A 22,211-nucleotide genomic window follows, 5' to 3' on the forward strand; every position below is an offset into this window, starting at 1 on the left:
TACAAAACAACACCTGGACAGGCATGTCTGAAGCCTCCCAGAGATCCTCTGCAGAGGTGGGAATAGAGCTCAGAAACCCTCAACTGAAAATCCCAGTCTTTCACAGTAATAAAAAACACTTTTCTCTGTGCAGTCCCTCTCTTTCAATACAGAGATTAACTGTTTGCCACTTAAGTTTTCCTGTCAGATTGTTTGCATAAATATCAATGGTAACCTACGTCACTTGCTCAGGTAATTTCTGGGTACCTTTGAACCTCTACAGTTTTTTCTTGCCACAGTAAAGTGAAGATGTATCTAAACTGTGGTTCAGATCCAGGCTCAGGCTTCTGCAAGAGACTGAGATTAGGATTCAGCGTGTGAACACTTTAAATAAAGCCCAGCCAATCTCTTCTTCCTATATTTGTCTCTGTAACCACTGCACCTTCGCTCATCAACCTTATCTCCTACTATGACCCAGCACTACCACAACCCTCCCAGAGACCCCTGAAATCAGAATACATTTAGAAGTGCTGTGTACATACCACAAGATGTTTAGCATCGCACAGTCCCAGTGCACCTGGATCTCTTCTAGTTCAAGCTCCCTCTTTACACATTTATCAGTCACTTTCCAACATTTAAGTTCAGAAAGTATTTTCATTCCCCTTCATCCTTCTGGCACTTTGTATTGGGTTTACGTGGCATGGTTTTGGTAGTGGGAGGCTGCAGGGGTGGCCTCTGTGAGAAGAGTCCATCAGCTGCCCCACGTTAGGTAAGGGCCAGTTTCAGCTGGTTCTAAAAGGATCTGCCACTGCAGAGAGCTGAGCCAATAAGTTGTTTGCACCTCTGTGAGGGCAGATTTAAGAAAGGGGGAAAAAAAACTGCTGCACAACAGCAGCTGGGAAAGTGAGGAGTAAGAACCAGCCCTGCAGCCCCCAAGGTCAGTGCAGAAGCAGGGCAGGAGGTGCTGCAATCACGCAGTAAATGTTCCCCTGCAACCTGTGGAGTGGCCCCTGGTGGAGCAGGCTGTCCCCCTGCAGTCCATGGGTCCCACATGGAGCAGATAGATCTCCATGCTACAGCCTGTGGAGGAGCCCCTGGTGGATGAGGCCTGGAGGAGGCTGCGGCCCATGGAGAGCCCCCACAGGAGCAGGCCCCGGGCCGGAGCTGCAGCCTGTGGAGAGGAGCCCATGCAGGAGCAGGGGGCCTGGGGGGAGCTGCCGCCCATGGGGGACTTGTGCTGGAGCAGTTTGCTCCTGATGGATGGACCCTGTGGTACGGAGCCGTGTGGGAGCAGTTCCTGAAGAGCTGCTGCCTGTGGGAAGCCCACGCAGGATCAGTTTGGGAAGGACGGCATCCCATGGGAGGGACCCCACGTGGAGCAGGGGCAGAGAGTGACCGTGAGGGAGTGGTGGAGACTAAGTGTCAGGGACTGACCACAGCCTCCATTCCCTGTTCCCCTGTGCCGTTTGGGGGGAGGAGGTGGCAGAGGGTAGATGGGAGGGGAAGGTGTTTTTAGTTTCTTTCCTTTGTTTCTCACTTCTCTAGCTTGTTAGTAATAGGTAATAAATTTCTTTAATCTTCCTACGCTCAGTCTGTTTTGCCTGTCATAATAACTGTTGAGTGATCTCCCTGTTCTATCTCAACCCTTGTTGAGATTTATTGTATTTTCTTATTGTATTTTCTTATTCCTTATTGTATTTTCTCTCCCTCCCTCCTTGAGGAGGGTAAGTGAGAGAGCAGTTGCGGTGCAGCTCGGCTGCCCAGCTGAGTAGAACCACCATACACTTTCAAAATACCTCCACTTGTGTCATCTCCCCACTTCTCGCCTGTCTTGTCTTGGAACTTTTGTAACTCTTCATCCTCTTTCTTCCAATGTTTCCCTGCAACCACTCCTCCGACAGCATTCAGGGCTCAGTCCAGATTGCTCTTCTGTTCCTTGGGATGATTCTTACCTTTCTGCACTTGACCTCTCCCTTTCTGTTCAGTCTACCATGTCTGACTGCCTCTTTACATCCTGCCCTGGATATCCTAGGGTCACTCACACTTCACAGAATGAAGCCAAGCACCTCACTTTCCCCCTCACATACAGCTTCACTCCTCCATTCCCAACCATTTCTGCTCATTCAAATTCTCAGTATTGGTGGTTTATAAACACCTCTCTGTTTTCTATTTTCCATCTGATTTAGCATTAAATGCATCCACGAGTTTCAGTCTGATGGCTAAAAATATCTCCCACTTCCATCTGCATTCCTGTAACCTCCTGCTCATCTCTGAGCTTCTTCCTCCTTCTCAATTTTCACCTCATCAGAATGCTGCATCCACATCTACTCCCTTTATCCTTACTTCAGGGAGTCCATCCACACATCCAAATTCCTTCAGCAACTTCTCTCCAAATTAAACGACCTCTCTTTAAAGATATCATAGTACTCAACTCCTGCCTCCAGCATTTCCTTAGGTTTCACTGCTATTTCTTCTGCTCTAGTCATGCCTTTTGCTAGATTTGTTAGTGGTCTTAGAATAATTTCTCCTTTCTGCATGAATTTTCCTCTGATTTTGCCACTGCAATAGTACAATGATAAAGCAGAGTCAGGGCGTGACTAGAATCCGGAACTGATAACTGGATTTGGATAGTATTTCTGCATTAAATCAATGGTACCCCAACTGGCTTGGCTATACTATAAGGACTGAATTCTGGTCTTTGTATGTAGTACCAACAAATAAAATAGTTGCTCAGGCCATTGCAGTACTTTTGGACTACTAGTGTAGTTTCAGACCTGAAACCTATCTAAACAAACTATCTATTGGTTTGGACAGACACCTGGAGATCCCTACAGGTGTTTCCATACCTGGGCTATAGGTTTTTATCTGATACCTGTTATTTTTCATTCTGATATTGTGATCACATCATAATTTCAGTTCATTATATAATCCTTTCCCTCCAAACCCCTACAGTCTAGAACTGGTATCAACCAGGAAAATACTGGCATTTTTTCCGTCCTGACAAATATATCAGAGTCAAGACAGCGAGTGTGCTCAGCCAACAGAGCTGAGACTACAGTCTCTCTACTTCCTGAAAGAAACTCATAGCTGCACATGATGGTGGGAAGGAAAGGATTAAGATTGCACCAATATTACATCCCTTTTAGATGATGACCATGAAAGTTGTTTGCATGGGGGTGAATGAAATCCTACCCCATAGAACAAGGATGTGAAAATGGATGGATGAGATGCTCTGGAAGTCTGCTGTCTGGAAGCCTCTCTCCCCTATTTTTTGCTTTTTGAGGGTTACCAGATTATCCCCTGCCGTGGTGCATACCTTCCTCTCAGAGCATCTAACAGGTTGAAACTAAACAATCAAGCATAAGAAAGGAAGCTGAATGCTTAAATATACACCTATTAGTCTGTTAAGAGTTGCACATTCATAAACATCCATGCATACACATATATCCAGGGAGGAGAGCAATAATCTTTTCTTACTGTGCTAAGTACAAGACTGGAAAAAAAAAAAAAAAAAAAAAAAAAACAGCAAAAGATGTTGATGCAGTCAAGTTTCAGGTCAATTCAATTAATCTAGGAAAGCGTATTTTTAACAAAATGGTTTCATTTGCTTTTAAGTATAAATAATCCATGTTAATAGTGTGAAGTACCTGCTGCTGCTGTGCATAGCCCTTCATTTAATATCTGTAGGGCTTGCTGTCACCAGCAGCACATAAGAGGAAAAAAAACCCACTCAACATTTTGTATAGCATTCATTAGATTCTTCCTTCTGCTGTAGTACCATAAGCAGTAAGAGCAGAAGAGTGCTTAACCCACTGTGGGTTTCCAGGCTTCCCAGGCTGTCTTCACCCTTTACACTGAAAGCAATTCTGTTCAGCTTTAGCTGTGGTCTAATCAAATAAAACTATAATCACACTGTCAGGATGCTAATTCTGGAAAGACATTAGCAAAACCATAGTCACTTCGTTAAGCTGCAAACCTGTGGCTGACAAAGGACCATCAGATCCCAAACTGTATTTTGGTCTTTTGCATAGAGCTAACCAAGCCAATTAACCAATTTTTGGTTGATTAAAATAATAATAACAGTAATAACACTAATACTAATAGTAATCAGCCTCAGAGACAAAAGCTGAAAAATCAAGTGACAACAACTACTAAGAACCCTCAGCTCAGAAAATAACAATTTCATATTCACATTTCTCACAAAAAGCCTTTTGCTGACCTTCAGAAAATGAGATCCACCTACTACATCAGTTAATAGGCAGCTCTTAAGTCAAGTGCCTTTAATCCTAAGTAACATGTAAAAGAACACAGCAAGACAAAGTAATACAACATTGAACAAGAATCTGGGGGAACATCTGTGAAGCTTTTTTTTTTTTTTCCTGAATGCTCTTATGCTTCCTTTAGTTCTTAGTTCCACCTAATTGCTGACTTTAGCATAATCAAAATAATTTGTCATTGTTGCCTTCTAACATTTGCAGTCACAAAAACATAAAAAGCATATACTTACCTGTAGCAACACCTGTGATTGATTATACCGTCACTTAGAATACCCTCAGGAGGTTTTGCTCAGTCCAAAAAGGAGAGGGGGAAGGGATGAGAACAGTTGTCTGATGAAGAACACTGTATTAACTCCAATAAAAATACAGTTTTCCCCATGTGTTTGACAGCATGGTGAAAATCACGCTAGCTGGATTCCACATAAACCAGTCCTTCCAAATACTGAGTTGAGTCAAGCAAACTCTACTGCAGCACGACGAGGAAAAAGTTGATGTATCAAGGCAGAAACCCCGATCTAAAATTCATGGGAATGGTAACAAAACACAATCAATACACACAGCAATTTCTATAGCAACTTGGGACGGGGTGGGGAGGGGAAGAGTTGGTTCCTTAACTGTTAGCACAAAGCTTCTGTGGCAAGTTAGGGGACCTGTCCCTCGGCACCTCTCTGATTGACATGCTGAATCAATGCCCAGCGCATTCCTCCTGCGCTCCCTTTCCTATTTCCCTGGGATCTGTGCAGGGGCACGCTGAGCATCCCAGCCTCCGAGTGGAGCGCACACATGCACACACGCGCAGCCCATGCCAGCACACACGCTCCTGCCTCGCTGCTACACCCACAGCATCTCAGCACTCACCGTCACGGGCTTCCTCCCCGCGACTGCAGTTGCTGCAAATGTGTTTGATCTCCTTGCCTATGTGACATTGTATCACAAAAGAGACATTGTTAGTGGCGGGCTCCTTCAGTGGCTTCATCCTCACTAGACAGAAAGCTTTCCTTTTAGGTTTCTCTCCACTCATGTCTGAAACAGAGCCCTGCCTGCCGCCGGGAGAAGAAAAAGCAAGCATCTCAGTCTGCCTGGCGTGCGTGCAATCCGCCATCCGCTCACTCTCGCCTTGGCGTTCATCTGCCACACGCACCGCAAGGATCGAGGGGAGGGCTGGGCAGAGGGGGAGGTGGGCGGGAGCAGGCAGCAGCGCTCCCCAGCCTGGCTGCCCCCCGCGACCCTGCTCCTCCACCAATCCACCCGGGCTCGGCTGGAGGATGCTCAGCATCTTCCTGTGCCCTCCATGCACCAAGCAGCCTCCCTTCACTTCCCTCCTCCCCTTCTTCTTCTCCCATTCCCTCCCTCCTGCTCTGGCAGCGCCCACCCCCCACCCCCCCCGAAAGCCCTGAGAGCCCCCAGCTGGGCTGCAACCTGCTGGGAGGGTGCACAGAGTTCCCCTCACAGGGCGTACTGCAGCTCAGGTGGCATGGCAGCCTATTCCACAGTAATTAGTATTTTATATGGAAAGAGAGTCAGCCCCCTGGCTGGCACAGGGCTGATCCCCCCCCCCCCCCCCCTTCTGTGGTGGGCCTGGGTGCTGCACGCAGCCTGCACAGCCAGTTCCTCTCCCCCAAATCCTTACTGCTTTTCATTCCTGCTTTTTCTCCTTGCTCTCTTTTTAAAAGCAGAGGAGGTGCCTCTGCCTGGTCCTGTCCTGTGTGTGGCTCACAGGGACAGCTCGAGCCCCTCTGCAGCAGGACCGCTCTCCCTCCCCGAGGCTGACCATTGGCTCACCAAGAAGCGCCGAGGGTTTGGATTCATTCAGGTAGTTCTTTGGGGGGATGAACACCCCTTCTTTGCCTCCTGCTCAAAACACAGCTGCCCCAAGGATCAGTCGTAGCGCCCCTGGGTGCCTGCAGCCACAGCTGGGTGCTTCCAAGGCTCCTGCATCCCGAAGGGAATTATAATTTCTGATCAGATGCCCTGCCGATCCCCTGCTGCCCAGCTGCCCCAAAATGTGCCATCTATTTTTGCAGCAGAGTACACAGCCCAAGCTGCCCAGCCTGCTGAAACAGCAGTTCGGGAAAGTGCCTGTAACACAGGGGCAGGGGAGTGGGAGCAAACAGGGGAGAGGATGCCTAGTTTCTTGCAGGCTTTGGGAAGGAAAGCCTGAAGTAGAGATGATAATCTCAGCTATTCTGGTAGCTATTTAGTAACATGAGTGTTGTTGCTTTAAATCTTCAGCAAGCTATCAGTTTGGCAGGCACTAAGCACAGAGAGTGCAATTGGGGTAGGCGAAACATGGTAAAGAATACCACCATTCTCCTTATTTTTAGCCAAAGCCCTTCTTGCCTGTTGGAAGAAATCAACTCATTCCACAGTTCTTTGCCCTTTTCACATATTGTTGCCACATTTTACTCTAATGAGAGGCAAAAATGGCCCTGATTCTCTTCAAATGCCTGTGAAACAGGCAGTGAGACATCTGCCTAAAGAAAGATGGAACAGAAACTTAAGGATTCAGTGCCATGATTTTCCATTTTCTCAGATGCACACATACACACGCACAGAAGATGCATGCAATGAAACCGCTGACCTACTTGTTCTGTGTCATTCTGAGGCAGGTCCGACTTCTCACCTGGTACTACTGGGAGCCAAAACTTCGAGATGTCACATACAGCAAAAAATTGCAAGGCTTCGCTTTTCTCAGGAGTGTTGACAAATCAGAATGGGTGCTGTTAGATCTTCCTGAAACATGGGCTGAGGCATGTTCTCAGCATAATCATGCCAATCCCTAAGCCATGCAAAGCATCCTGCACGTTGCACTGTGTTTAGGCTCATGTTGAATGGAGTCAGTCACCTCAGGTTACGTATTGCCCTGAAGGACTTGATTTTGCATTTGTCACTCATCTAAAATTCTCACCAGTTTCAAATAAGTGTTAGGAGAACAGAGAATGCAGAACTGCTCAGGAACAAGCAGATGAATTCCTAAAAAGCGCATCTCGTGTAGTTGTGAGTTCATGCTCTGAGAAACTGTCCCTTTGAATGTCCAATGCTGAGACAGTTTTTGCTGCATTACATGCTTGGAAAGAGAAAGCTGAGGACAATTTGATCCCCTACCAGTCACACAGCAGTTCAGACACTCACAATGGATTTCCCTCTAACTTAATCATTGCCTTTGAGAACACCTTCAGCTGAGCTGTGATTCAGAAAATAATTAGGCAAGCAGAAGACATGGTCAGAATTCACCTCCTGAACTTCCTCAGAGTTCAGTGCTGCCTATTACAGGCACCCAGCACTGCTGCATTAGAGAAATGGGTCAGGAAAGAAATGCAAATTTCTATGTCAACTGCCCTGAATTTGGGAAATGCTGTCTTCAGTACTGTGGTGGTGTGCCTCTCCTGTTTTAGGAAAGGAAACTAGTGTGATATATTCAGCAGAGCTGAAGACCAGCAGAGCTGGTTTTGTAAGGCAAATTGGTCTTGTAGTTAAGGAACTGGGTAGGACTCAAGGCATGAAAAACTGGGTCAGGCATCAGTCTTCTGCAGTCTCTCTCTCTATAACCTTACTTCAAATGACTTGACATCTCAGCTCCTTGGCTAAAGAGCAGTCATGCAGAAGTTTCTGTTTTTCAGAAAAAAAAAAATCATTTTGCAAGGTACTCTGAAGGTATTTGCATATGATGGAGACGGAACACTTATAAAGACTGTTCAAATACAAAGATCTGCTTTTTATAGCAAAATAAGAAGGAAACAAATTCACCTGAGATCTGTAAACAGTTTCCGTATGCAAAACCCTGCAATTTTTAGTGACACCATTACTATCTCCCAACCCCAAACAGGTTATAGAAAGGAACAGGAGCAACCTCCTTCTCAGGCAGAGTTTGGAGCAAGACTGTAACTATTCCTACAGGTCAGGTCTGAAGTTCTTGAGCAACTTGGTCCAGCCTCACAGGTCCATAATACAGCGAAAGAACCACTGAGCATTACGGGAATGGACTGAGCTTTTGCAGTCAGATCCCAGGAGACTGCAGGTGCCCAGCTGTTAGGGGACGTTAGGGAATAAAACAACTTCTCCGGTGGGTAACACAGATTCCATGTGTATACAAACCTGAAATTATCATGGAGAAAGGCCAGCGCATTTTTGCTTGCAGGTGCTATGTATTTTGAATGCAAACAAGTCCTGAAGCCATCTGCTAGTATGTCTCTTGCAACATGCATTTTGCTATAACATGCAAATTGCCTTCATTCCTGAGAGCTGCCTTATAGAGAATCTGAATTTGCCACAGTTCATAAAACAAAAATATGTTTAATTATGATCTGTGTAATTATGGTGAAAGCTGCTGCTGCTAATCAGTTCTAGGACAAATAATGTAAAATGAACACACTACAGTATTTCTGCAGAAAATGACTTGCTTTGTCTTGTTTTTAAAGATAAGTCAAAAAAAAAAAAAAAAAGCATAACAACTCTTCCACTGCAAAAAGCTGCAAAAAGCTGGCATAATTTTATTGCACAGTGGACACCAAAATCAATGAAGAGGATGTCAGACAGTTGGTTATATGACAGTAAATCAACAAACTCGAGTTCTATTCCCAGTCCATATTCACTTCTCGTATAACCTTGGGAAAACATTTGTACCCTCATTTCCTCCCACCCCAGCCTTTGCCATTAAGGAAAGTGCCACTACCATGGAGAAGAGATGAAAGCAGCACACCCTTTAAATTGATGACTATGGAGATATGGACTCTTATCTGCAGCAAAAATCTTTGAGGCTCCACCCTGCCTTTCTATCTTTTCTTCTGCAACACGTCTCTCCGTGTCTCCTGGCTGAGAGTCTTTTTTGGGTCATCATGCCCACAAACAATTTCTGTGAAAGCAAGAAGAGATGCTGGAACCAAACAGCCAAAAGCCACATCTTCCACACCTCAGAAAATAAGATTTTTGGTTACTTCTTTCTCGAAGCTTTGGCACTACACATACACCCCACTGGCAGTCAGGGCACCCCTCAAGTCTGCCTTAAGTTTCTCAGCTAAACCATGCAGAGGTTTCTCTGCAAGCAGGACAGGCTCCCTCCTGTTCCCAGCATAAATAAAATGGACATCAGAAACCACAAGGAAGCCTCTCAGCCATGTTTCCCTTGCGCTGCCACCAACGCCGTCCAAAGGTTGCCTTGGAGCATTATATTGGATTCCTGAAAAAGCTGTGGCTAACAGATTGGCACTGTCCTGGTGGCTGCAGGTTAAAAACACTAGACTAGATGCAAGTCTAAAAAGGCAGGATCACTTTTTCTCAGCAGTTTAGCCTTTCTAACCAATATACCATGATTCACTTGTTTTACAGTCTGTTGTACTGGGTCTGGCTGGGATGGAGTTAACTTTCCCTGCAGCAGCCCATACAGTAAAACCACCACATGTATTTAGGCAGTGTTGTTTTTGCAGGGATGCCCCTGTACTTGGCATTTTTTTCTAAATATTTCCCTTTCCTTCCTGTTTCCTCTGCCCACTGTACTATGAATCCCAGTGAAAATAATAAAAAAAAAAAAAAAAAAAGAGAAGAGAAGATAAATTAACTAATTAACAGCTGCTCTGGTGATTAATGCAAACAATGCGACGTTCTGTTACACACACTGAAACAAACTGATCAGCCTGGAGTGAAGAGGAAAACATGTACAATTTGATCCACTGACAGTGGCTGTTTGCCAGGCAGTTAGTTCAGTAGGATCTGGCCCATGAGGGGGGCTCCAGGGTGCTAGGCTGACAGTGTTTCTGTGCATTTCTGCTTACTGCAGGGCACATCAGCAAAACTGGGAGGGCAGGGAAGAGGGAGAGTCAGCCTGAGACTCCTGCAGGCCAAAATAGAAGATGACCTTTTTAGTTCTGCAGCTATAAACACATTCTTAAGCAACAATCCCATGCTATTCCTCACAGTCACAAGCCCCAGGGAGCCAGGTGATGAGTGTTGCACAAACAAAAACACACTGAAGGGAGAAGAAAGGAAAGAAAGTGCCCGTCCTTGGCCTTCCCACGTTCAGCTGTGCTGCTGAAGCATCACATGGCTCATTCTTCCTCTACATGCAGAGCTCTCCGTTTCCTGTGCACACTTTGCCATGATGGAGCTCTCTCCGTACTGAGGAGAAGCCCTGCTTTATTTCAGTGTGATGCCATATGGTATGATAAAAATGAACAGAAAAGGTTATACACATAAAACACATGAGCTTATGAACACCTGCTTGCTGCAAGTGTGAAGCACTGGTGATGGTAAAGGAATTCTAAGGATAGAAAGGAAGATGCCATCATCCCCAGCACAACAGACGGGAAGTTGCTGAGCTGCCATTTGAATGTTGAACAGCGAACACACAAAAACCCCAGACATATATGCATAATTAATTCACAAAGGCCTGATGAAGTTAAGGGTAAACACCAGCAATGAACCAATGTGAAATCTGGATCCGTAAAACTGCTGGGCAAGCAATCATTCACATGAGATGATACTCAAAGGAACAGACAATCTTCATGCTGAAATTACAGGGGAAGTTCTTTCTCTAGCAAAGTCACTGCAAGTACCAGCACCAGAGCCAATAGTCACTACAGTCCTATCAAGGTCATTAGCTCCCACCATAGGAAATCCAGCCTGCATTTTTGTGTCTGAGTTAGACATGGCATGCCCTGGGGTTTTAGCGATCTGTTTGGAGCACTTTGCAGGTCCTGCACAACTGGATCTCCAGAAGAATGGAAAGATACATTGCTTTTACCTTGATAATAGACACAGGACAGAGCAGAGGCAAGAATTTGGACTCAAAAGCACTCCTGCAACCTCAGTTTACATCTACCTACAATCTCAAAGTCAATAAAAAAGCAGTTCCAAACACCTCAGTAGGTGTTAATTATAAGACTCAGTAGGTGTCAATTATAAGACTGAAACCAAGGAGACATCCTAATCAAGTCGTGCCTGGCCAGTTCGGCAGTTCACATAGTTGTACATCAAAGCATAAACCAAAATGCAATAGCACTGGTGACTCGGAGACATAAAACATGCAGCAGATTCCTAGCTAGTTATTCCCTGCTTGACACTGGAAGAATACAAAGTCCAACACCCACTGTGGATTTTCACTCCTCCCATCCCCAAAATACCTTTTTCCTTCTGCTCATAAATAAATAGTTCTGCACCTTTTGCTTTCCTCCCATCAAAACCAGAGCTGTCATATATAGGTGCAGAAAAAGTATTTAAAAAAACAACAACAAAACACAACCACCCCAGAAATAAACCTGCAGTCAGGTACCTGGCTGCAACTATCATTCCTCACAAGGTTATGCTCCCCCACAGCACACTAAAAAAAGCTCAGCGAGGGGAGAAGGCAGAGCACGTGTATGTGCATCTAGCAAGCCCCTGGGGGAAAAACTGGATGTGACATTGTCAGAAATGCTTCTAGCAATGAAAATGGGAAGGAGAGGGTCCAGAGGAGTATTCAAAGCCTTTGGAGTAAACAAAGGCAGGAAATGGCCAGCTCTGGGCACCAAACAGGCAGAACTGCTCCCACATCATGAGTTAGTTTTATGCCTCTTCCTATGGATACAGAAATAAGGCACATTTGTTTTGTTGGCTGTAAGTAAAACTACGGCTGAAAAAAACAAAGCAAACAGGACAATATGAGGATTCCTGAGACTTGCATTACAATTGTTTCAGAACATGAATACTATTTTTAACAAAATCAAATGTTTTGCTTAAAGTAACATGGAAAATACAGCAGAAGCCCTGAATTTTCAACAAGCAGTGAAGAAACTTGAAACTGTGGATCCAATCAAGCTTTGGATGTGTGACAAACTGACGAGTTGGAACAGCCTTTTCTGGAAACTCTTGAATGCAAAGACAGCATATAAAGCAGGTCAAAGTCACCAGCTTTTAGGATGCCACTATGGTTTTCTTACTATTTTCTCCAGAATTGTACACAGCTCAAGATGGAAGTATAAGAAACTCTGCTGAGAAAAAAAAAAATTTACCTGCAATTGCTAGTACCTAAAATCTTTGGTGATCAACTTGAGGCACCTGAGAAAACCTCAGTCTTTCTGGATCTGACACTTCGCATATCCTGAAACTCCATCCCTTTTACAGTATGTTGGATAGACATGAATACCACAAAATCACAGAAGTCTAACACGTTCAATTCCTTGTCACCGGCATTCAAGGACTGAGCAGTGCTCTGTCTGCCCTGTTTTCAGAAAGGTTTGAGTCATCTGGCTTTAAGGAACATTTAAGAAAATAGGTCAGACTGAACTGTATATCACATGCAATTGTAATGAAGTCAATCAGCTTTTACAAGCATTGCTCTCAGCACAAATTGCCCCCACACTTCTGTCCACATGACTAATCAAATTAATTCTTGATGGTATTGAGAAGCATGGCTTCCCAAATCACATACACAGACTAACATTCCCTGCTGATAACCTGTATTTTTATTGTCACTTCTCAGGTCCAAATTATGGAGAATGATCAGATTGCAGATATCTTTGGTGAAGTATCATATCCAGAAAAAGTAAGAGCGTGGCTTGAAATTGCTAGACAGACCGAAAGACTTATTTCAAAGCAATTAAATGGACAGTTATTATCTCAGAAACTCTCTACTGGCCACTGAGATCACCAGCCTACAATGGACAAAGTTAAGATCAGAGTATAAAAGGGATGACTGGATTTTTTGCTTTTATAAATGACTCATATTAAGTCTGTTGCTCGTAGTTCAGAACAGTTTATTTGAAGGTCAGGGGAAATGACTGTTCATGGAATACACTCATTTAGGGAATACTTTCACATACACAAAAAAGAGGTTAAACGAAGAGTAAATTTTGCAGATTTTGCCCCCAAAATCTCACTTGTTCTAACATAGTTCTATACTCTTGCCAAACTTTCTAGGCTGATAGCCTGGAACCTGCCACGTCTCTTGCAGGTCACCAGGTCAGCCACGCAGAACTAAAGAGCTTTCATCTCAGTTCAACTGCTCATGATGGATCCTCTGGTTTGCAGGGCAGTTGTGTTTGAGGCGATCTCAGAAGATCGTAAAATGTAAAACCTTTGGAAGACGTAAGTGTAGGGAAAGACAGAAAGCAAGTCCAGTAGAGTCAAACCCTGAGCAAGCTCAGACGAAGAACAAGAAGCTGAGCTGAAGCAGCAAGCTAACTGTTTGCAAGGCGTAACGGAGGTACAAGTGACGGGAAATTCAGATGAGTAGGCAGGCAGGCAGAGATTCAGGAGGGAACACGAGGTGAGCGGAGGTAGCATTCAGCATGAAGAGAAAGCAGATAAAGGGAAGGAGGAGGAAAAGGGAGAAGATTAGAGAAGCTGTGAATAGACACTCTAGCTTTCAGGGTACCTTCGAACTGGCAGACCCTCTCAACCTTCAGAGGCTTCCCCACCACCAAAAAGCACTTTGTAATTACACATGAGCAGTGCAGAAACCTGGAATACCTAAGTGGCTGCAAAGGAAGACTAAGGCATGCTAGCAAAGCGGTAGGTGGAAGCTTTCATAAGCATCTGCCTCCACTGGACCTGACAGCAGCACACACTGTCAAATCTCACTTCAATAAGCTCTCACGTGTTTCTCAAATTAGGAAAAAAAAAAAAAAAAAGACAACACAAATCCCTAGGAATAGCATGCAGTTTCTATACATATCTCCCAGTGAGCTAGCAGCTCACGGTACTGAAATAAAGCAAGAAGCCTCTGACAATATAATGAGCATCTTTGTCAATCTTTTCCTTCTTCAGCATAAACACAGACTCCTCTGAACAGCACAGAAATGAGCATGAGGAACCTTTCACTTTCTCTAAACAGCAGCAGAAAAGGATTCATACTCTCCTCATTTTAGCCCCCTACTATCTTTATTGCAGGGCCCAGTCATTTTTCACTGTCAGACCCCTATCTCTTAGTTGATGCTTCTACTTTCACTGTAGATTGGCAGGAAGCGTAACACATAGAGGGAAAGGTTTGGCTTTGCATGCCATCATTCCCTCGCTGTCCCCAGAGTTTAATGTAACCAGGCTAGTCTCGACAGTAACAACAGCCAATATATGTGCATTCAACAGATCTTTCTGAAAAAAGGCCATATTAAATATTGTTTGCCTCTTTAAAACCTTCAATAGCAGTCAACAAAAGAAGCTGGAGTGTGCTAAAGGATGCAAAGAAAGAACTGCATAATCAGTTCTTGCTGAAATTCTAGAACATATTTTTAAGTGCAATTTGCAGAGCTTTTTAACATCTGCTTGTTGGATAATTATAAAGCCTAAAGATTCAGTTTGGATTTTACTAATTTTTCAGGATCTTTTATAACAGAAGGAAATACTAACAGAAAAAAAAAAAAGACATCGAATTCCTAGGAAGAGCATGCAGTTTGCATGCTATGTTGGCTCAAATCTAAATCAACTTTCCCAATGAAGTACTGTCATAGTGCATTACTAAATACCTATGCTACTCTTTGAAATCTTAGCCATCATGTATGCAAATTATTCATAAGAACTTAGTCCTAATGTGGTTTTTTTTTGGCGTGAGTTTTTATATTTTTATTTTCTGAGGTTTTACTGATCCAACTGCTCCATATCATAATATCTATCATACATCATAATGCCTATCTGCTGAAGCTTAAGCCTCCAGGAGACAAAGGTGGAGGTAGCACAAAAAGTAGGATTTTGTTTTTACTACTAGTTTGAACAGGAGTAGAATGTACAATGGAAGGACAAAGTAGAAAGTCTGCACAGTGGAAGAAATGCAGAAAAATAGTGTAATACCTACTGCAGATCTTTTTTGTTGCTTTGTATTACAGAAGTTCCAAGCCACCCCAGCAGACCTCAGGACTGCAGTATACAATGTACTCTGAATAAACATTTCAACAGACTTTTTGTCCTTTTCCTTCATGTTTCCTCTAAATGCAATAATCCTCTAAGCTTAAAGCATTCCAGCATCAAGACTCTGCTGACTCTAGGTGCATCACGAGGAGGCCACTATCAGATGGAAGCTTTCAATCAGTTTATGGATTATGACTGAAAATTTATCAATAAAATTTATACTAAGAGGCCAAATACATCTATGCTCCTTACATCACTATGAACAACTAAGTACTTTTGTTATTCATGAGCAGTATTTTTAGACCATGCTGAGAGAAAATCCAGGAGAGAATGCACAGTTTGCACTCTCTTGTGAGGCTTGTGCAGAAGCAGCCACTTCTGAATAAAAAGATAATTTTGTCTCCCCACAGAAGATTAAGGCTAGTTACTCATCTCCAACAGTAAACGAAGTTGCCCAGGAAGGTTGTGAAATCTCCATCTCTGGAGCTTTTCAAGACTGGGGTGGACAAGTCCCCAAGCAGGTCTGATCTACTTAGACCTGCTTTAAGCTCCATAGCTCCCATCCTATCTAAATTATTCCACGATTCTAAAACACTCAGTCTCAGTCAATAATATCTTCCTCTGACTTGTACACCTTTGTGCTAACAACCACAAGCAGTCTAGCTAACAAGAGTGTCTATTGATTACCAAGCTGTAGCTTACGAAGAAACTTGTTGTGCTATGTATTCTTGCATTCTGCAGCTGCAAAGCAACTAGGCTCTCGCTAGCCTGGATAACAACTTTCAGACACTCAGCTGAGATATTAGAATGGGATGTGACCATCCTATAGCCCTTTGCTATAGGTGAGTTGTGCTCATGAGGATACACACAGCTTTTCAAAGTTTTCTTCAGAGATACCCTTTGGCTTTCTTCCTCACGGGACCTCCAGCAACTCTCTCATGCACTGAGATGAGATCTCATGCACTGTAAACTGCAAATTAGCTTTTCACATCAAAGTTCTACTTTTGTTCTGGCCATATTTCCACATTTTTCTAGCTGCTTTGAGTGATCCTGGACTATGAACATTTTGCATCTATGTCTTATAACCTTTCCTGATAGAGACTCCTCCACCACTTCAAACTGCCTCCATCTGAAAGAGTGTGCCCTCCACACTGTAGTTGCCAGAGGAGAAATATCCTGGGAAATACACCAAGTATGACATGACAAAGTGTGTGCTGCACTGGTTGCCTGATGGACCGCTATCTTTATGCCTGTGCAGAAACACAGAGGTGCAAATTGAAAGGATTCCATCTTACAAGGTAAGGTGCTAGCTGTCATTGCATGTGAGAGAGAAGGAATTTTGTGAGCCTGATCTGGCCTCCCACTGGAGGCACAAAGACCAGTAAGGGAGAACAAGTATTTGTTTTGCTCTTTCTCTTGTTCTTCTGACCAAACTAGGACTTAAAAGCAAAGAAGGTGCTGAAGGTGCAACAAGAACATGGGCTGTAGAGAATGAAGCAGCTTATTATAAAGCTATTATGAATAGTTGGCTTGCTGCTTAGCTAGGGGATAACAAGGTTAGCAAATGGTGATAATGAATGGTTGAAGGGGTTTTATAATGATATGGAAAGATTTTCATCTTTATATCACACACGTTGAATTCAGGTCGTCAGCACCAACTGAACGTGAATGCCACATGATTTATTTCATCAGGCTGTGTGGAATGAGTTTGGTCTCTTGTAAGCTCTTTGGGACAAAGGCTTATTCATAAGTAATTATCCGTAATAAGGACCTCAACTTGCATGATGAACTGCTTTATACAAGGTACTGTTCAAACAGCCCAACCTTGAAAAGGCTGTGATTCAACTAGATACAACTGCAGAAGTATCACCTGCATTTAAGTATGACAAAGAAAAAGACGCATAGCTTGTCCAGTGTGTTACAGAAATCGTGTCAGAGCTTTACTTGAATCCAAATTCAATTACAAGGCAGTTCTTCCTGTCTGGCCATTTAGAAATTGCACAGTGCATGTCAGAGGCACAACTGCAGTCTACATAAAGAAGCAAAGAACACAAGGTGCCCTTTACTAGCCCCTGTGTTCAACAGTTTTCACCACCACCACCACCCCCAGTGAGAAAGAGAAGGTGTTATCAAGGAAAGGCAGCAGCTTCTGGCTCACTAACAAGAGCTATAAACATTATCTTCACACACCTGACAACTGCCTCTTCTGCTGGGTTAATATCATGGAAGCCCTGGGATTTGCAAGTCACAACTTGTAGTTCAGCTCCTTACCAGAAATTTTCAGCAACTCAGAATTATGAGTCCTGTATTTTTCATGTTTTGGGAACAGTAAATGAAAGTCCATGAGAAAAGAAGAGGTTAGTGGTAGTGCAGAATGGAGACTTGGTGAAGGGGCCAAACACAGGTAGGAGAATTGGAGGATAAATGGAAGCTAGAAAAACCAGTTGAGCTTAGTAGATGAAAGAAGATAAAACAAAGTCAAGAGATAAGGAACTAACACAGAGAGACCCTAGAGGAATGGCAGTGACCTGACAAATCAATGTGGTTATCCTGATGAAATCAATTGATATTGCCACTGACCTCTCACTGACTTAAAAAAACATGCACTGCAGTGCTTAATCGAAGCAATGTTTCTCTGCTTCATGCTCTACTTTGAGCCTGTGCAATGAGACCCGATGAGGCACTTGCAGCAGTATAATCATGTTGAGTAATGGGACTTTCCACACTGAATTTCCTTGGGTCTCAAAATGGTTACCACAAAACCAACAGTGTGGAGGGGAGCAGGTGGGATGCTAGTCAGTCTTCAGTTGTGTATTGTAGATTGCACAGTCCGTACTATTAGATTTTGTGTTTTGACAATTCACCCGAAGAGAAAGTAGTTACAATTATAAGAAGTTTGAAGCATGGACTTCAGGAGCAGGTTTTGAGGATTTGTAAATGAGAAACTTTGTCTCCAAGGCAGGAATGTGCTAATTCAGGTATGAGTAAGTAACATTAATCAAAGCATCTCATGGAGGAGGTGGAAGGAAATGTCCCGGTGGCTAGAAAGAAGCACATTTTTGTAAGGAGGATGAAGTAGAAACAAAAGAGTATAGCTTTGGCACAGGAGGTGATCTCTTTTCCTTCGTTTATTCCCACCTTTTCTCCCCATCCTCTGAGGAGAACAGAGAGAAGCAGGCATTTTGGACAACAGAGCACAGGAAAACAATTCTGTCTCGATTTGGGAAAAAAGTTAGAAGCTAGCTAGGATGTCAAACCACAGTCAAGGAACTTCTATAACTCAAAAATACTGCTGTGTTCTGCTACCTTATCTTTCTGATGTTTTGTTCTGCTGTTAAAAGCCTATGGATGAAATAAATCCATTATCTTTACATTTGGTCTGCTGTCACATTTGGCTCTGAGCATTTCTGCTGCACAGTAATGATAACACTGGGACCCTTGAACAAACACCAAGATTTCTAATGCATAGCCCCAGGATCTCCAAAGGCATGCAGACGTCCAGTTGCAGAGGTGGTGATGCTAGGTTTTAGAAGATGAAGTATCATCCAGGGATAAACAATTAAAAAGAGAATACTAGATTTTGGGAAAATAATAGGGAAAATAGAAGGTCCTGAAGATCCTGAGGAGTGAAAGACAATATCCACAACCTGTGTTTTTCTTCACATTCTTTGAAATTGAATATGGTTGTTCAGCTTTAGAACACGAAGCTCAACTGTTTCACAGAAGCAACTCAGAAAATACATTTTGCCTGTGCATAATAGATACTTGTAAAGTTTAGCATGATTCTCCCATGTGTCAGTAGAGTTGGGAGATGCTGCAAGCATGGCTCATTCACCTCAATTGATAAGAAGCATGGGACTATTTGAGATGAGAGACACTGTAATACCTCTTAGCCCCAACGGCCTAAATCAGTGTTGGTTGATGTTCTGTAACTGATCAACTTCCAATTGTCTACTGGTTGGGAAGAAGGGCAATAAAACAAAATACTTGCAGTGATCACACAAAAAACTCTGTTTAGTCAGCATTTAAATTATGATTACAGAGTGATTGCTGTTGCTGTTTTTTTGGTTTGTTTTGTTTTTTGTAATTTTTCATTTGTTTCATGCATTGCCTTCTGATACCTTTGGCTACAATAGGTGCCTGGAACCACAGGGTCTGATTAGACAAAGGTCTTTTATAGAATGTGAAAACATCCTTCAAACATGGTAGTCCAAATAAAGGTTTTTGATAATACAAGCCTTACAAAAATAGGTTTTCAGGAAATAATGAATCTACGCAGTTGTGATGACTTAAAAGAATGGGAAAAAGTCACAATGCAAGCTTTGTGTCTGTCTGCTTGATATACCTTTATAATTTTAATCTTTAGAAGCATTCTGTGCAGATTGCTGTGCTCAGAAACAAAACACATTGAAATTCAAACCAAAGATCCTGAAACAAACCCTACCACAGTAAGTATGCTGGCACACATTAATATTCTAGGTCAATGAAGCTTATTCTAAGCAAAACATCTGGAGCATTGTAAATCCATCTTTCTTTAAAAACTAAGTATATGCTGAACTTCTTTTCATTTCTTTAAGATTCCATTTAATTACAGTCCTAATCAATGCCATTTTGCAAAACCATCTCCTGTACAACATCCCCCATTAAAAATTAAATCTTTGTTGTTCTCTCTCATTCTATTGAAAGTAGTTTTTCAGGGCAGAGCATTAAAATCTTAAGTTCTGGTGAGTAGCACTGATTTTTGATGCAAATACAGAATTTAAATGCTGGTATATGGTCAGAAAGTTTTAGAATTCATTCATGCCTTCCTCTGATTTTTTTTTCCATCCTCTGAGCTGGATTGAAACAAACATTTATAATATGTAAGGCTAGCTTCAGATCTAGGCAAAGAAATTAATCTTCTTTGCTTCTTAGGCTTCTTAAAGGTAGTCATTTATACCAGAAATGAAATGGAAAAGGGAGGAGTTCTCCTACCCCATTAAGCTGCTGAAAAATTATTTAAATAAGCATTCAATATATTTTGTCTGCTTTTGACTAAGTCAAACTGGGCATCTTTGGAGAATAAACTTTCTTGGTGAAGAACCAATACTACCAAATCCTGGCTATAAAATACTGTACAAGCAACCTCCCCTCCTCCCTCTTATGGAAACAAATGCAACCAAAGAGCATTTCTCCTATGCTCTGTACACCCAGACAGCCACCACGCCTCAAGATTTAAGAATATAAGGCTGTGCTGCTAGATCATTTACCCCCAAAAGCAAACAAACAAATCAGGCACACCTCGAAAATATATTCCTTTACCCACAATACTTGGAGGTCTTTCCTAAAGCAGATGCCCCATACTGAAGTCTGATAACTATCCTCTTTCATTCACAAAAATCACTTTGGCTTTGTCTTATAGTAAAATCATCTTCCTAAAATTGTGTCAGCTCTACAGCAGCTCTCCTTTTCCCAATAAATGTGCAAAGTAACTACTATAAAGTTAATGCCCGGATTAATGTGGAATCAAACTCCCCTGCCATACTAGGCTGGATGCAAATACATACAAACATTGCTGTACAACGTGTCTTGCTTTGTTCAGTATGAAGCAAGTGATCCCAAGACTACAAATCTGACTACAAATCTACAAATGTAATTTTCAAAGAAAAACAACTTACAACCTCTCCGGCTATGCTATGGGAAGTTCAATTCAAAGAGATTGTTTGATTTTCTTGAATCTTATATTGTATAATGATGGCCTCCTATGTAATATTTTAGACATAAATATTATTTTATGGATGCATAGTCATGAAGAGATACTACTGAATTCTAGCAAGGATGGCAGAGTTCCGTCCTTAAGTAGCATGAGCCCATTAGAAGGGTGATTAGTAGAGCATCACTGAAATGCCAAAATCTCTCAAGACAGACAACTGTCAAAAGTTTAGCTAAACTGCATAAACAAACACAGAATCCCCAAAGAAAATATTACTATTTATAATTACACTACAGTAATTACACTGGAGGCCTAAGAGGTACGAGGGCTAGTCACTGTAATAAAAAGTCAGGAATAGTCTGTGTCCCATTACAAACAGATACTTGCTTTGCAGGTAAATAACTGAGACAGAGAAATGGTTTGCACAAATTCATGGAATATCTAAGATAAAGCTACAAAACAGACAATGCATGAGAGCAGCTTGTGATGGTGACTCCAGTCAGTTCTTGTGGAAGACACATTCACTGAGAAGTCTCCCAATATCTCTGAAAGAAGTGGCTCTGAGTTGCCACTTCAGGCCAATGACCTGCATTTTCTTTAAAAGAGACCTCTACAGAGGGCAATGCATGGCTGCACCCGGATACATGGAGCAAAACATTATCTGGAAGAACTATTGTGCTAATGCATTGTGCCATGCAGACATACTGTTAGCTGGCTGTGAGAAGCAGAAGAAAGAGACAGTATTTGCCAACTTCCCCACGATCTGTGGCAACAGCTAGCAACAGCTGCCTACTGAAAAGAAATAGTGAACGTGCATGGATTGTGGCAGGCTGTGTACAAGCTTTTATACCAAGATGCAGAAGCAGCATCTCAGAGGTGGCTTTCTAGGATACTTGTTTTCTTTATTTCTTTCCTTTTCTAAAAATGAACAACCAAGCCCTATTCTGGCTCTTAGAAGAAGCTGCCCAAAGATGAGGTTTCTGGTGGTATGAAGGCTTCTTTTGCTATTGCACAGACCTTTGTTTTTCTCAGTTTTGTAGTAGCATCCATGCATTACACAGAAAAACGAATACATTGTTTGCCTAGAGTATCCCTAAGGGAGCAGAGGTCTGGAATATCTTCATCCCATTTGCTGCCCTAGGGCTGATTGCTAGCCTGCACCCGCCATTCATGGGAACTGAACATCAGCTGCCCAGCAATAAAAGCTCCTGCAAAGAGAACATGTTTTACAGAAAAATATGAAGAGAAAAAAATATATAATTATCCAGTCACATTAGAGACAGTGAGATCCTCCCAGCTTTCCAGCCAGGTACAATTAGCAATTGTTATAAACATTCAATGAGTTAATTACAGCAGCAACTTTCCATTACGTTTCAAAGGGAATATATTAGGTGGTGGAGGACATCAGAAAATGTAAAGTAGTACTTTTATTTAAAGACAAGCAGAAACAA

The 22,211-nt window shown here is 42.6% G+C and overlaps 1 protein-coding gene across 18 annotated transcripts in view; it reads right to left on the minus strand.

Annotated features, from left to right (window-relative positions):
* Nucleotides 1-22,211, minus strand: part of PHACTR1 (phosphatase and actin regulator 1) — a 350,894-nt gene that overhangs the window by 153,020 nt on the left and 175,663 nt on the right. For 3 of the 18 annotated variants that reach the window (XR_013945667.1, XM_080577961.1, XM_080577957.1), the window contains exon 1: nucleotides 5,115-5,607. The exons of 9 other annotated variants lie outside the window; for them this stretch is intronic. Coding sequence is in view for 6 of the 9 variants with exons in the window: in XM_080577961.1 (XP_080434087.1) it covers nucleotides 5,115-5,532 (418 nt within the window). In the remaining 3 variants the exon portion in view is untranslated. 6 more of the 18 variants (XM_080577951.1, XM_080577963.1, XM_080577948.1 and 3 more) reach the window with 6 other exon arrangements.

This window comes from Anser brachyrhynchus (genome assembly GCF_964034855.1).
Source record: "Anser brachyrhynchus genome assembly, chromosome: 2".
NCBI lineage: Eukaryota > Metazoa > Chordata > Aves > Anseriformes > Anatidae > Anser > Anser brachyrhynchus.